The 17089-nt window shown below is 42.9% G+C and overlaps 1 protein-coding gene across 1 annotated transcript in view; it reads left to right on the plus strand.

Annotated features, from left to right (window-relative positions):
- LOC130130998 (solute carrier family 12 member 3-like) overlaps positions 1–12256 on the plus strand; it is a 32784-nt gene extending 20528 nt beyond the window's left edge. The window contains exons 17-26 of the mRNA XM_056300858.1: positions 252–386; positions 1325–1431; positions 2384–2466; positions 3572–3640; positions 3893–3985; positions 5281–5392; positions 7643–7729; positions 9472–9607; positions 9779–9846; positions 12118–12256. Of these exons, the coding sequence (XP_056156833.1) occupies positions 252–386; positions 1325–1431; positions 2384–2466; positions 3572–3640; positions 3893–3985; positions 5281–5392; positions 7643–7729; positions 9472–9607; positions 9779–9846; positions 12118–12256 (1029 nt within the window). The remainder of the gene's footprint in view (positions 1–251; positions 387–1324; positions 1432–2383; positions 2467–3571; positions 3641–3892; positions 3986–5280; positions 5393–7642; positions 7730–9471; positions 9608–9778; positions 9847–12117) is intronic.
- The last annotated feature ends 4833 nt before the right edge of the window (positions 12257–17089 follow it).

Consider the following 17089-nt stretch of genomic DNA (forward strand, 5'->3'; position numbering starts at 1 on the left):
GGGACAGATTTGCCTTTCAGATTTTTTTTCCATCTCTGGTGGCAGAGCAGCATGCAGTATTGTAGTGCACTAAAATGTATTGCTAGCTGATGATAACATCACCTCCATATGGTTTTTTTTTTAATTTTGCAATGTGCGACCTTTTTTCTCAAGTTGGTCATTAAACAACACCATATCTGCACAGTCAAGTCCATATAGTCCCTGAGGAATGTTTTGACACTTTAAGGACTTTCTCTCTCTCCCATGTGAAGGAGCCGGAGAGACAAAATCTTCCCCAGAATGGAACAGACTATTTGGTAAAATGGCTGAACAAGAGGAAGGTGCGCTCGTTTTATACGGCATTCGCTGGGGACAGTCTCAGAGCTGGGACTCGGCACTTGCTGCAGGTAGGTCCAAACTCTTATATTAGAATATTTCTTAAATTTGACAACAGCTGTCTGCACGTAAACCCATTTTCTTTCAAATTCTTGTTCTCTGGTATGACTGTCAATTATGACTCTCAATAAGATGGACTGATACCATGTCCAGGGTGTCATGCTGCGCTATTCCTAACAATTGCAGGGATAGCAATCACACACACACACACACCATCATCGTAGTCTTTGTCATCATCATCATCGGCGGTCACTCCGGGTTGAGTATGACCATCCTCCCTCTGGGTCCCTCTGGGTCCTCAGGTGGGCGTAGAGGCCGATCCTGGAACCGCATAATGGGAGAACAGCTGCACGTGACAGCTTTTTACGTGACGAGGCTGATGTGCCTGTAGCCATGGTCATTGGTAGTGGGTGGTCAGAGTCCAATTGCATGGAGAACCAAGACAATTGGGGACCACCCTCTGTTGTAGCCTTCATCTGCCTTCACTGCCGTTGTGACCTGGAGACATCTTCCCCCGGTTCTGCCGTTGAGGTCTTCGTTGGATAGCGCTTCGTCTGGAACCTCCCGCTTGACCTATCCACCTTGGGTGACCCTACCAGGAGCCAAGCTCTGGACGGCATAGCTCTTGGGATCATTGGTACACACAAGCTTCTCCACCATGGCAAGGTGGTAGTGCAGGAGAAGATACATACACACACCTGCCACTTTCACACTGGCCAAAAAACCACTAACATCTATCTATCTTTGGTGGTCAATGTTACACTGACCAAAGGCAGATGACTGAGCAACTGCTCCTTTAACAGCAATATCTTACCATTGTTGTTATTATGATCATTTATTAATTTTACTCCTATTCTATTCCATCTGCATAATTAAGGAGAATGTTTCCATGTCCTTTGTCATGATTTTAACTTTTCTTTTGGTTCTCATTTGTGTTAACTGCTTCAAGGCTTCCGGACTTGGAAAGCTGAGGCCTAACACTCTAGTTTTAGGCTTTAAGGCAAACTGGAGGGAAAGCTCTCCAGAAAGCCTGGATGACTATATCAACACCATATAGTAAGTCTGTTTCCACAACAACTTCAGTTATACGATGATTAATCTTGTCTGCGTGGAAAAAGTTCAAATAATTTTAAATGCAAAGGCATTACAAAATTGTATAAATAACTGCTATCAAGAAAGGGATTTAAGCGGTTTGGCAGGAGAAGAGGATACTTTTCTTGTTCCATTTATTTCCAGCCTCTTGTTCTTATTGTAGTCACAGATATTGTTAAAATTGGGCTGAAATCAGTAATCAGATTTAACGTTGCATGTCTAAAAATCTTCAAGACTTTTTAATTAACATTTAGCAGCTTTTTTTATTTATAAATTGCTAATATGTATATATTTATATTTATTTATTTATTCTGTATCAAGAACTGTGAGGGAGTGCTCTACTCATTAATATTCATGAGCTGACATCTGAGCGACAAGTATAAACAAAGGTTGGCGATTGGGATGGGAGGGGTTTCACATTTTGATGATTTGATCTGATTGGCTATCTGATGACATGAGTATCAGAAAAAAAGATCAGCTGAGAAAAGCTGGACTGAGAAGGGGAAAATAGAAAAACTGAATTATTCCTTTCATACCTTTTTTAAGTAGAAAAAGACAAAACGCATGATGATTAAAGTAATAAATGATGTTAGACGATATCTGTGTTTCTTTCAGTCTGACATTTGCAGCATTTTGTTTAGCTGAAAATTAGTTGATCTAGAATTTTATATTTATACAAGTCATCTTAGATAAAAATGTCAACAATAATGTCCACACCATAAATATAAATACTGGTGTAGCTGTGGTGAGAGTGAATGTAATCACGATAGTTTTAGTATCATTTTGAGAATAATGGCTTTTATACCCTGTTGGTTTTCACTAGCATTTCACAAGGGACGGGAAAACCCCAATTCCCCCCTTTCAAATGCCATTTTCTTGCATGCAGTGACATTCTTCCTCCTGGTTTCTTCTCCAGTGACACTTTTGACTCAAATTACTGTTTGTGTATCCTGAGGATGATGGACGGACTGGATATCTGTGACCAGTTTGAGTGTGAAGGTAAGAAATCCTAATGTCTCTTTTGTACACTGGTGCATTCAAAATTACAATGCAACCAATCTGCAAAAAAAAAAAAAAAAACATCTGAAAGTTTTTTTTTTAAGTCTTCTATTACATCTTAAAGGGAGAAAAGTTATATATGAGGTGAAATTATTTTACTTGTTTCAAATGATGTTTTACCTGTTTCATCTTAATTTCCTGAAACAAGAGACATTATGTTGGAATAAGTTGAATGACTCCTTTAGAACAGAAAATGGTGCATTCAAGGAAATGAAAGAGTCGATCTGTATTTTTTTTTTTAAAAAAATGTATTGTCACTCCCCCCCCAAATTGTATCCGGCCAATTACCCCACTCTTCCGAGCCATCCTGGTCATTGCTCCACCCCCTCTGTCGATCCAGGGAGGGCTGCAGACTACCACATGCCTCCTCCGATACATGTGGAGTTGCCAGCCGCTTCTTTTCACCTGACAGTGAGGAATTTCGCCAGGGGGACATAGCATGTGGGAGGTTAGCTATTCCCCCTAGTTCCCCCTCCTCCCGGACAGGCGCCCCAACCAACCAGAGCAGGCGCTAGTGCAGCAACCAGGACACATACCCACATCCGGCTTCCCACCTGCAGACGCGGCCAGTCGTGTCTGTCGGGACGCCCGACCAAGCCGGAGGTAACACGGGGATTCGAACTGTTGATTCCCCTATTGGTAGGCAATGGACTAGACCGCTACGCTACCTGGACGTCTCCAGAGTTGATCTGTAATGAGGACAACAGACCTTTCTATGATAAAAATTAGATTTTAGGCAGCCACACTTGACTAAATTACTTGCCAAGATGTGAATTTGTTGTTTTCTATGACTGCGTTTTAAAAACGTGACCATGAGCTTCACTGATAAGGGAAAAGTGTACAGCAACAAGCAAACCTAGTGAAGCCAAGCTGGCGAAACATATTGTTTTACGTCTCATGCTAAATAAACCAAATAACTCAAACATAAAAGTACATTTACATAGTCAAATAGCAATGGAAGTAATAGCTGAGTACGGGCCCCTGGGCACACAGCCCCCTCCCACCCCACCCCCACACAAACATTCACTTCATTTCTATCTTTCAGTGAAACAGGGCTTTGAGCCAGATGAACCTGTTGATCATGAGGACAGTCAGACTACTGAAGGGGATACAGGTGAGTGCTGAATTTTACATACACACACAGTGCACTCACTTAGTAACCGACAGGTGGCACCCATCGTCTTCTCTGTGTCTCCTTCACTCAGTCAGTCACTCATTGCGCCACCTGCCAATGACAAGTGGCATTTCAGGAGTTTTCTGAGAGCAGTATTGAAATGAAAACCTGAGGAGAAAAAAAACAACAACTGTAAAGTAGATTGTTCCAGTATCGTAAGAAAAACACTCTTCTTTCTCTTCTGTGTAACAGCCAGTAACCTCCCCAGTCAGCAGATGAAGACCATGTTTCAGAATGACCAGGGAAAAAAGACCATTGATGTCTATTGGATAGCGGATGATGGGGGTGAGACAACAGTCACAAATACAAATTCTACATCGAGGGTTTCCAGCCCTTAGCAAAATAAATGCAGCACTTCCCCTTTTGTATCTAAGTCGGGGAGTACTGCTGGTGTCGTGTGTGGCTGCCGCTTCTCCCTCTCGTAGCCCCCCCTTCCCATCCACCTCTGTATGTCTGTGTTATGTTTATCTGTTGTCTTATTTCAACCCGTTTATTGTAAAGTGACTTTGAGTGTTAGAAAAGCACTATTTAAGTTTAATTTATTATTATTACTCTTCCGAGCTGTCCCAGTCGCTGCTCCATCCCCTCCACTGATCTGGGGAGGGCTACAGACTACCACATCTCCTCCGATACACGTGGAGTCGCCAGCCACTTCTTTTCACCTGACAGTGAGGAGTTTCACCAGGGAGACATAGGGCGTGGGAGGATCACGCTATTCCCCCCAGTTCCCCTTCCCCCCAAATGGGCGCCCCGACTGACCAGAGGAGGCGCTAGTGCAGCAACCAGGACACACACCCACATCCGGCTTCCCACCTGCACACACGGCCAATTGTGTGTAGAGACGCCCAACCAAGCCGGAGGTAGCATGGGGATTCGATCTGCCAATCCCTATGTTGATAGGTAACGGAATAGGCCACTATGCTACCCGGACACCCAAAGTAGTTCGTTTTCTAACTTAGTTTTTTTTTTTCCAAGTAGTTCGTTTTAGGATAAAATTAGTTAGTAATTAGTTCCCACATCGCTTCTGTTGTGGGAAGATGGTGGCACGAGAATTAACGTTTGCAGCGGCCTCACCCAGTACCGTCCATGCCTTGTCTTTGTCCACGTCTGTGTCTGTTTGTGTCTAAGTTTCATGGCTGGGAGAGGCGGTGCTGGATCAGCTGGTCTGGTCTGCTGCATCCTGTGGGACCACGGCCCTGCCTGGAGTTATGTCCGAGGAGGTAACACTGAGGGCGGTCTGACAGGATGCGGAACCAGGGCAGGAAATGTGTGTTTTGTAGTTTTTCTTGCAGTTTGGATAGATGTGTTCTTGTAGTTTGGATGTGTTTTTGTCTTTGTGTTGCACTGCTGGGGGAAACGATATTTCGTTTCATTTTATGTGTGCAGGAGCATGGAATGAAATGACAAATGTTCCTGATTCCTATTATACCTGATGTTTTTTTCTCTTCAAAAAAAAAAAAACCCCTCCAGGAATTTCAAACTCAGGACAGGAATAAATGATGATGGTGTGCTGAAATGGGGCTGTTGCTGTCACACATTCCTCTTTCTAACTTGTGCCATTTGTCGTCCTCTCCTGTAAGGTCTGACACTCCTTGTGCCTTACCTGCTCACCAGGAGGAAACGCTGGCGTCAGAGCAAAGTCAGGGTCTTCATCGTGGGAGACCCAGACAATGTGGAAGAAGGCCGCAAGGAGTAAGTTTCTCTTCTCACTCTTTGTTATAGCCAGTGTTCGGCAGTAGTGCCACCACATGTAGTGGCGTTACTAATTTAACTACATTACTCTGTAGTGTGGTGGTAGCATCGCTGTTTTTGGAATCAAATAGCTTTTCAGTTGCAACTCTCTTTTATTGATCAAGTAGGGCAGTGGCATCCACAGAAGTTACATTTTCCCAAGTATTTCTGAAGCTCAAGTGAAGGGAAGCTTTCCGCTGTGGTCTGAAATAAAGCAGCTAAGGATCAGTAAGTGATGCTGCTGTCAAGCACTTCCGTATGACAATGGCGTCACATACCAATCCTTGGGCGTATGCCTGCGACTTGTCTGCTGCAGAGAAATGCAGCATACACACACACACCTTATTTTCATCTTTGTAATGTTCTCATCATCCATGTATGAGGATTAGAATGGTTAACTCGTACATCATTATTCACATTTGTTGAGTATTATAAACTCCTGTTCCTAAAGTTGAGGGATTTTTTTATTTTTTATTTTTTTAGAATATAGAGGTACCGCAATTTAGATCTAGCCATATTGAAGATATGGCTACTGGCCTGATGTAATGCAATTGTGCTCTGAGGGTCTTTTCTATATCTTTATGTACTTCTATCTATTATATATGTATGTTTTCTTAGCATATGGGTGTTTGGCACATGTTACTGTGTATCAATATATTTGATCTAAAGGGTGTTATACTTGTGTCACATGATTGTCATGTGACAGAAGCTTATGATCTATTTACGATGGCGAATTTTTATTTTGCCAAGTCTGAAGAAGAGCATTTAGCTCGAGACATCACTTTCTGGATGTCCGAATAAATTGCTTATTTGGGAACTAAAGTGTGCAGACCTTCGTTTATCCAGAATTATCAAGGTCATTTTTGAATATTTTTAGTTAAATTACATTTTGATAAAATTTTTACAGGGTGAGCCTTAGGGTTGGGCATCGTTTGGATTTTAACGATTCTGATTCCGATTCTGCTCTTCGATTCTGTTTGTTAATGATTCTCGATTACGGTCCTTTGAGAGGCGGGGTCAAAACAGGTCACATGCTTATTTCACAGAAGAAAAGGCACATGTTAAAAATGTGCACATGATTTTTAATGACATTGAATTGAAAAATGTATTTCAAAAAACTTTATACAAGCCATTCTGTTTTAAGAATGGATCATTCATGTGAATGTCTCATTCTTATATTTACATTTACAACAATTGTCTTCATACATGAAGATGAAGAAATAAAGACAGAGTCACAGCCTGGTCCAGACTACCAGGTATTAAACTCCTTAAATTTGAAACAGTTCTTGTTTAGAAAAATGAGCATATCTGCCTTCTCAGGCTGTATATGTGAACGTTCAGTGTTGTGTCCTGTAATGTTTATCTTGTATCGCCGCTAGGAGGCACTGCTGGAAAATGAAACGTGTGTTCTACGTTAATACAGTAAGAAGAGGGAATATAAGATGGTGGCTACGCATGTAATGTTGAATGCTTAGCGATCTCAGTAATCCTTTTAACATTAACTGCTGTCATTATTGAAATCACTACGATACCACAAATTGGCGACAAGGATCCTGAGCGTTTTACTGCTGACTCGCCGTTGAAATGTCACATTTTAGTATTTGTACACAGTTTATAGCAATTCGCTCATGTTGTCTGCTGTCTGCACATTTAACTTGCGTAGACGGAAACTAAGGAAGCTGCGTGCCACCACCACAGTGGTGGTACCACTGGAACCGGTGACCTCGATGCCCAACCCTAGTACTACTGTGAAACTTCGGCAAAGAGTTGTAGTTTAATCTCATGACAAAAATACATGTTTGAATGAGTGTCTGTCAAGAAATTATTACAAATAACGAAAATATCCCCCAAAGCAACAAATTGCTGTAATGCAGTTTCCTTGTTTTAGAAAAATCTCTTGAAGACAATGTCATGTGTTTAATTTTGTAAAACTCGTTTAATAAGCTAACTTATCTTTGGTGAAATAATGTGACAGGCAACATCGTGAAATAAACTTGCAAGTTCTGGACACCTAATGCTCAGTTTTTTGCAGTGAAAGAAAGCTATACACATGGTGACCCAAAATGAATTAACTATGAGGTTGGTACATTAGATTGTGTGGGTTTGTGAATGTTGCTAATCTGTATTTTTCTGTTTGGTAGGTAGACACAAGGTACCCTGCATTTCTTCTTTGCTTTAACTCACTGACACCGTTTCTCATTGTTTTTGAAGGATGATCTCGTTGCTGAATAGGTTCCGTCTGGACTTTAATGACGTCGTTGTTATGACGGACACCGAGAAGCCCCCACATGTCAAAAAGTAGGTCCAATGCAGGTTTTAACTCAAGAAGTGCTACCTGAATGATACTCCCTTGACTAGCACTTTGTGACAAACAAGAATACATACACAAGCCATGGAGAATTTAAGTAGTGTTAGCGACAAAAGCAGAAGGCTGCTTTAACGGATTGCCGGTGTTCTGATGATTTATGATACCTTGTCGAAAAATGCTACCGTAGCACGGATCAATAGCAGAGTCGAACCCTAACCTCGCCATCATGCACAGAACCGCTGTGTAGCACATCTTGGTAAGCAACACATATCGACACAACACGGCGGCAGTTATTTTGTTGAATATATTTTGTTGAGGATGAGTCGTCTCAATACAACTTTTTGTTTTTACAGATTTGATGATTTATTTCGAACATGTAAATAAGCAAGATATAACCTACATATTTAATCTATTAGCTGTGAATGAAAAAAGGTCAAAATGTGTGTGTGTGTGTGTGTGTGTGCCCTGTGATGGACTGGCGGCCTGTTCAGGGTTTCTCCCCGCCTGCCGCCCAATGACTGCTGGAATAGGCTCCAGCATTTCACGACCCTAAGTTGGATAAACGATTTGGATAATGGATGGATGGATGGATAACATACAGATAAGCCATTGCCAAGAGTCTGAAGTGAACAAATCTCCGTATGCATCAGATTATTTGTTACACGTTCCAAAAGGAGTGGGAGTCCATTTGGACTGAGCCATGCCCATGGAAAAGACGTGTTTTACTACTCTTCGTTGTTATAACTACGCTGTTTGTACAAGTGGTACTTTGATTACTTGCTGCACTAGCTGTCGATTCAGGAATAAGCGGCATGTTACATTACTGTGCTGAAATTAAATGGGAGTGTAAACCCAGCCTGTCTCGTAATGATCAACAGTGTGCTGGTCAGGCGTTGGAGCACTCCCAATGATAATGTGTATTTCTTTCCCAGTCTGCGCCCATACCAAGATTTTAGATTAATGTGGACATCAGCACATGTAAAAAAAATGTCCAAAAAAAGGAGAAATAAAACCTCTATGGGCAAGACAAATTCTGGGAGGCTTTTCACACCCCCCCCCCAAAAAATTAAGGAAATAAAAACAAAAGAACCAATACATAAGCAAGTTCGGCAAGTGAAACCAAGTCTTGCCATCGCTTGTACCTTCTAGCCTTAAAATGGATGCAGATTTGGTCAAAACAGGTGCAAAGCATTCAGTCCTTTTCTTTTATGGCCACATACCCGGGTCAGCTTTCACTACATCTTTGTATGTTTGTTATAATAAAGGTGTAATCTGTAATTTTCTTTATATTAAAAATGCCATATTTGATACATTTTCCTGCTGGCATATTCAGCACCAGCCATTCAGTATATTAGGGGTTCTGTTATTGTTACTGTATATGCTATTTTTTTGGTGCCAGTGGGGTAGCGAGGATAACCGCTTTAATGCTTCTTATTTGTGCAGCATTCTCATGTCAAGGTCGTACCACATCTATAGTAGACACCCGTTGTTTGCAGATGTTTGTGAAATTGTTATTCGGACTGTTACTGATACTTGCGCTTTGTTTAGAAGTGACCTATTATTCCACTTGTTTACTTCCCCACCTCTTCAACTAAGGTCTTTAAGGCTTTATTATGTCTGTTACTCCTTATGGGCTTCATGTTAGCATCCTACAATTTCAGATCACTTATATGTACAAACTCGCTTGGCTCGTGCAGATCAGATTTTGATCCCAGTTCTTGCTGTTCCACAGTCTGAAAAGGTTTGACGATTTAGTCACACCCCTCAGGCTGAATGAGGAACAGCTTGATGACGTTTTGGCCAAGGAGCTGAGAGAGCAATGCTCCTGGAGGATATCTGGCAAGGACCTGGAGGCCTTTAGAATCAAGGTGTGTCTGTGGTTCTGGGTTTGTGTGCACACACCGGTTTCTGTGAAATTGTATGTTCATTCATATCGTCACACAATTTTCCAACAAGCTGAAATTTCAAGTCAGTGTTCATTTAAAAAAACTTTTTTAGCATTAAACTCATCTTTTTTTCTTCATTTCATCCCTTTACAGTCTGAGAGAAAAGTGAGGTTGAACGAAACCATCCGGAGGAACTCACAACACACTGCTCTTGTCTTAGTGTGAGTAAAGATGGCACCATGATTTTACACTGAGAAAATGCCAGTCTTGATGAGTGACTTGTGGCTGCTTAATGGCTTGCTTTGTTTCGAATGAGAAAAAAAAAGTCTTCTAGAAAATGACAGATGATTCAAGCTCAGTTTGCTTTAAAAATCTCCCAGTACAAAAGTGGGGAAATCTTGACACAGGCAGAGTACTCTGCTCCACTTTTGTTCAGAAATGTCCTTAGAAAAAGTTAACTTGCATTATGAGAAATAAATTTACCTCACCCGCGAGAAAAGGAATTGTCACCTGCTTTAACAGAGATGACAATTCTGAATTAATACAGGTTGCATCACATTTTAAGTCAGAGATTTTTTTGTAGAAAACAAGCAATACAGTACCAACACTGCTTGGCCTTCGTTACCTCCACCAAGTGGTAGCCTGGAAAGGATTATGCGTTGCGCACATCTGTGTGTCCGTGAATAATCTCACAAACTACTTGGCCCATCAGCCTAAAATGCTTTGTGCGCAGTTATGACTATGATGAAGAACCTCTCGTGGTTGCGGTGATTAAAACATTCGAAAAAGATCTGTTCTCGCTATTGCCACTCGCTCTCTTCATGCACTCTGTAGCTTGCTCAACCAACGCTGCTTTCTGTCGCTGCCCGTTCTGAGGCAACCCTGCACTTGTGTGACTCACATCTACGGTTGAGTCAGCTCAGTCAGTGATGGTGTTAAAACAAAAACGTGTATCGGGGAAGGAGTCTTGGAGGTAAATGAGAAGTTGTTCGTTTTTCGCAGGCCAGCAAGTCATTCACTGATAATCTCAGCACAGGAGAACTGGAGGAACACTGGATGAACCAAATATAATTTACCTTATACACCTCGCCGCCACATGGAAGTGCCGTAGTCTCCAATGCTAAAACTCCGCTATAAAGATACAATTTCAAAAGTAGGATTAATCACAGTCACAGCCAGAAATCATCTCAGTAGCTACAATAAAACTTTCCCGCCAGCGTTACCTCCGGCTTGGTCGGGCATCCCTACAGACACAATTGGCCGTGTCTGTGGGTGGGAAGCCGGATGTGGGTATGTGTCCTGGTCGCTGCACTAGCGCCTCCTCTGGTCAGTCGGGGCACCTGTTTGGGGGGAGAGGGAACTGGGGGGAATAGCGTGATCTTCCCACGTGCTACGTCCCCCTGGTGAAACTCCTCTGTCAGGTGAAAAGAAGCGGCTGGTGACTCCACATGTATTTGAGGAGGCATGTGGTAGTCTGCAGCCCTCCCTGGATCAGCAGAAGGGATGGAGCAGTGACCGGGACGGTTCGGAAGAGTGGGATAATTGGCCAGATACAATTAGGGAGAAAAAAGGGGGGGGAAACCCCCCCAAAAAAATTCTCATGGCTGAGCTGTTTTCTTACCATTGTTTTATGAATGAAAGTCAAACAGCAGAGCAGCCATTTGCCTTCATTCATTTTGTATCATGAAAACCACGATGGTTAAACACATTCAAAGTCTTTTAATAAGGGCTTTGAAATTATGATAGCCTGGTCTCTGTCATTTCATGTCAGACTTGGTTGCATTTGTGTGAGGGTCTGCCCAGGAGGCTGCACATCCACAGACTGACAGGCAAAATGTTTTTATTAGGTAGATTTTTTTTAGCTTGAGCGCTGCATATTAACTTTTTTTTCCACATTCACCATTCAATCAACTTGGGCGCCATGTAGAAGTCTTATAATGGCAGGAGAAACATTGGTTTTGCTGTCCGTGTGTGCGTGTATTTCCCTTCTCCCAGTAGGAGGAGAAGGGGTTTGTCGCCAAGTCCGAGGCCTGGAGAAGGGGAGATATGTACACCTGGTGGAGATCTGCACTAGGGCGGCATGGCTCTGGAGGTAGAGCAGGTCGTTTAGTAATCGAAAGTTGCTGGTTCGATTCCCGGCTCCTCCAGAGAGCATGTCGAAGTGTCCTTGAGAAAGACACAACCCCTAAATGCTCCTGATGAGCAGATTGGCCCCTTACATGGCAGCCTCCACCATCAGTGTGTGAATGGGCGAATGTGAGGCATACATTGTAAAGCGCTTTGAGTGGTTGGTAGACTAGAACAATACTATATAAATGCAGTCTATTTACCATTTATTTACAAATCTACTGAGGACACTCCTAGTTTATTAAAGTTTTTCCATCAGACGATGAAAGGTTTGATGATGAAATCAACTAGAGAGTTCAACAGTCATTTACCCGTAAGAAAATGAAAATATCACATGTTCACATGTAAATCTTGTGGCTTTCCAGGAGCCTCCCGGTGCCCCAGAATGACTGTCCCAGGGCTCTTTACATGGCCTGGCTTGAAACACTGACTTGTGGCCTCCACTGTCCCGTGGTGCTGATACGAGGAAACCAGCAGAATGTACTTACCTTCTACTGCCAGTAAATCCTGCTTTGTGGTCCCCATTTCTATATCCACCAGACACCCAGGTGGTTCACCTTGTAGTTAAATGGGTGTCATGTCACAGAAAAGTCACAGGTTTTGGTCCCTGAGATAGTCCGCATTCATCAACACCTTCAAATGCTTGTCCGAATAAAGTCCAGTACTCCTGAGCAGGAAACTGAACCCTCATCCATTCACCTGAATGCCTAAAATCTTAAAAAGCAAAAAAACAAAATTGCATGAACAATCTGTAGATCTCAAGGGTTCTTCAGCCAATGATCCTAAAACTAGCGAGGACCCGCTGGGAACCAGAGGTCAGTGAAGTAGTAACGGACTTGCTACCACAAACCAGGAGCTAACGCTTCACTGACAACATTGTGTTGTATCTCTGTGTGCCGGAAATCAGGGACCACCCACCCCTTGTTGATGTAGAATATAAAACCAAAAGTTTTCAACACAAAACAGTGTTTATACCAATGTGAAATAACCAGTTATCATCCTGTTTCCTCTGTCTGTCACCTTTAACCTTTCACCTGTGAATTTTTGCTTCTCCTGAAGACAAGCATCAGTGAACTAAGAAACTTGGCAAGAATGGCATGGCCAAATCTTTTTTGCCACCTGGGTTTTGTGTCTTTAATAGCAAGACTATCGCTGGACCTGTTGTGTTCACGTTAATTTACATTGGCATGAATTATCAGACTGTGTGATCATGTGATTGTACTCCAATATGTGCACTGCTGTATGGCTATCAAGAAAATTGTATTTTTGAAGTTTGAACCCACCACAGCGAATTCTGTTCACACAGTAAGGGGAAAAGTCACCTTGTTTTGACGTTTTGTTATAGAATTTTTTTTTTCAAGAATGTAGTCATTTGTATATTCCAACGCATTACTCAAATAATATGTAAAAAGTATCGGGTAATGTTTCTTTTCCAATGTTTTCTTTCTCTCCAATTGGAATTCATTTAAGAATAAAACTCCTCCGTTCTGTTAGACCAGGGGTCGGGAACCTTTTTGACTGGGAGAGCCATAAAAGCCAAATATTTCTAAATATATTTCATTGAGAGCCATATAGTATTTTTAACGTATAATAAATTAAATATGTCTTACTTTTAATGCGACTTCTGGTGCTGCATGGTTTTGCTGATGGCCTTGTAGTCTGGTTCATACGTGGTGAGGTTGAGCTTCATGCAGGCGTTGAGGCTTCCATCAGTTAAACGTGAGCGTAGGTTGGTCTTAATGTTCCTCATATGCGAGAAAGACTGTTCACATGCATATGTAGAGCCAAACATGGTCAATACGGCAATACTCACACGCTGCATTGTGTGGTATGTCACAGGAAGCTCGTTCCAAGTTTTAAGAATCAGCTGGTCTTCAGGTTGAAGATTTTTAATTTCTGTCCACTTGTGTTCCCTCGCCAGCTCTGCTCGCTGTCGCGCAAGACTTTCCAACTCTCCATTAAGTGACTTGAACTTACTCATCCACATGTCTGATGCCTTCAGGTCAGCAACTTCCAGCTCAAAGTCTCCGATAGAGACCCCGGGGATGCATGTCAGGTCGATTTTGTCCACTGCACACTCATGTGGATGAGTGATGAACTTGAAAAGACCAGTGCGCGCACGAAATTCTCCAAAACGTGCTTTGAATGACTGCAGGAGATTGGACGTAAAGCCAGCTAGCTGCTGGAGATCCAGATGTTGAGTGGAGTCACTTGCTAAGCATGCATCTCTAAATTGTTGCAGTCTTTCAAAGTGCAGAAAACGACCTGTTTCAATGTCCCTGAGAAAGACTTCCAGCTTGCTTTCAAATGCAAACACTGCTTGTTGAAGGGATGAGATTGTATTTCCAATACCTTGCATTTTCACATTGAGCTGGTTCAGATGGCCAGTTATGTCCACGAGATAGTGAAACTGCAGGAGCCAGTCAGTGTTATCTAGCTCAGGATGCTTGACGCCTTTCATTTCAAGAAAAGTCCGGATTTCACTCAGGCAAGCTGCAAAACGGCTGAGCACCTTCCCCCTTGACAACCAACGCACGTTGCTGTGTAAAAGCAGACCGGGATAATGATTCCCAACTTCTTCTAACAGAGCTTTAAACTGGCGATCATTTAAAGCTCGGGCAACAATAAAGTTGACCACTCGAATGACCAGAGACATCACCTCGCCAAGCTCCTGGCCACACGTCTGAGCGCAAAGCGCCTCCTGGTGCAGGATGCAATGAAAACTTAGGATGGCTCTCTTTTCATGTTCACGGAGAAGCGCTACAAATCCTTTGTTCTTCCCCAACATACAGGGTGCACCATCAGTACAGACAGAAATAAGTTTATCCATCGGTAGTTTTTTTTCTTTAGCAAACTCCATGAAAGACGTGAATAAATCCTCTCCTCTTGTTGTCCCTTTCATTGGCAAAACAGCCAAGCTTTCCTCACGCAGTGTGTCACCTGCAGCATACCTGGCAATGATACTGCACTGAGATAGATGGCTAACGTCTGTTGACTCATCTAACGCGAGAGAAAAGTATGTCCCGGCGTTTATGTCCTTAATTTGTGTTTCCTCGACTTGATTTGCCATCATGATGCTACGATCGTGCACAGTTCTTGCTGACAGGGGCATGTCTTTTATTCGTTTGATTATCTTGTCTTTATTTGGGAAGTCATCAAACAGTTCATTGGCCACATCAAGCATGAATGTTTTGGCATACTCGCCATCTGTGAATGACTTTCCATTCCTTACTATTGCCAAAGCCCCCGCAAAGCTAGCGGAATTCCCGTCACCTTGCTTGGTCCACACACGTAGTTGCTGCTGACTCGTCTGCACTCTCCGCTGTAGCTCCTCGCGTGCCCTTTTCCTGCTGTCCCCCGCTGGATATTTCGATGCAAATGAAGCATGGTGCGTATCGAAGTGCCGCTTTATATTTGACCGTTTCATCGATGCAATTTTATCATTGCATATTAGACATACCGCAGATCCTGCTCTCTCCACAAATGCAAATTCCTCTGTCCACGCAGCCTGGAATGCACGGTAATCATCGTCTTTTTTTTCTTTTCGCCATCTTTTCCGTTACAAGGGTTGAAGCGGATAAACTAGTTGGCTATCTGATAAAATTGATTTCTTCACCTTTACAATGACCCGGACATGCTCGCGAGCCATTGGTTCCCGACCCGACCCACGGGTGACCCGTGAAATTCATCTTCAAAACTAATTTCTGTTTACTTAAAAATGACACAGTATTATTAAGAAATATCACAAGTATTTTAAAATCAGTTCCAAACTGATTTCTTTTAATTTTTTTTTTTTCAACTCAAAATTGTCTGGGAGCCATATGCCGTCACCGGAAGAGCCATATATGGCTCGCGAGCCATAGGTTCCCGACCACTGTGTTAGACGGATGTCCCAGCAGTGACAGAGACAACGGATGTTTTTTTTTTCTCTTGGAAAAGTAACTTTGAAAACAGATGAACTCAGAAAAACACCTGTCTTTAAAACCAGATTACTTTGTGCTGCTTGTGCAAGGCACACTTTCTTGAGTTGATTTTCATTGTAAGTTCAGCGTTTGTCCGAGCAAATAAAAATGGGCTCTGTCCTGAAGGAACATGATGTTCAAAGTCTGGCAATAAAGCCATTTGTGGCAATGCTATGGATATGAAAACCAAGCTAACTATGTTCTTCTTTTGAGTATCCAAACTGACGTATGCATGAAGAAAGAATCCGGAGGGCGTCCGGGTGGCGTGGCAGTCTATTCTGTCGCCTACCAACACGGGGATCGGTGATTCAAATCCCCGTGTTACCTCCGGCTCGGTCGGGCGTCCCTACAGACACAATTGGTCGTGTCTGCGGGTGGGAAGCCGGATGTGGGTGTGTCCTGGTCACTGCAATAGCGCCTCCTCTGGTTGGTCGCGGGGAACTGGGGGGAATAGCGTGGTCCTCCCACGCGCTACGTCCCCCTGGCGAAACCTCTCACTGTCAGGTGAAATGACTCCAGATGTATCGGAGGAGGCATGTGGTACTCTGCAGCCCTCCTCAGATCAGCAGAGGGGGCGGAGCAGCGACTGGGACGGCTCGAAAGAGTGGGGTAGTTGGCCGTATACAAGATATGCTGCATGGGCACAGGACCAGACACCAGGCCCGTAGCCGGGGGTCGGATGGTTCGAACGAACGTCCCCACACAGCAAAAGGGCCACAATTTCAGGTGGGTTTTTTCCCCCCCAGTTTTTTTAAGTCCGTTTTTAAAGCGTGTCCCCATTTTAAATAACGATGTGCAATTCTAAACTAATATAAAAAAAGTTTTTTAAAACAAAACGGTAGCCCTAACGTTGTTAAAGGCACGACTTTATAGCATAGGTTCTTCCGAGTGGACTAACCCTACTTCCTTCCTCAATCAAACGGAGCGTCAAGTCACGCCACAGCTTACTGTAACGGAGCCAGCTAGCCGGCTGGTGATGGCGAAAGTAAACCATCCTGAAATCAATCTCAAAATGGGTCGAAAGACACAAGATGCTCGAAAGAGAAAGCAAGCTGAAGCCTCACTTTCTGACAACATTGGACAGATGTTCAGAATTTTAAAAAAGCCAAACGGTGAGTTTGTTAGTGTAACCGGTTATTTTCTTGCTCTGTGCGGGATTCGATACAGGGTGTACTGCACCACAAGGCGACATCACTAACCGCTCGGCTAAAGGGTCAGATCAAGTTTTCAGCTGGCAACCACAGCCATAAATTAGATTTTTTGTTTTTGTGCATGATTTTGTTGTTGACTGTAAAATTAGCATGCACTAATGGTGGTGGATAGCTGCATATACCTCCACTACACCACTGACTAAGATCTATCTATATGTTTACAG

This window comes from Lampris incognitus, chromosome 20, assembly GCF_029633865.1.
Source record: "Lampris incognitus isolate fLamInc1 chromosome 20, fLamInc1.hap2, whole genome shotgun sequence".
Classification (NCBI taxonomy): domain Eukaryota; kingdom Metazoa; phylum Chordata; class Actinopteri; order Lampriformes; family Lampridae; genus Lampris; species Lampris incognitus.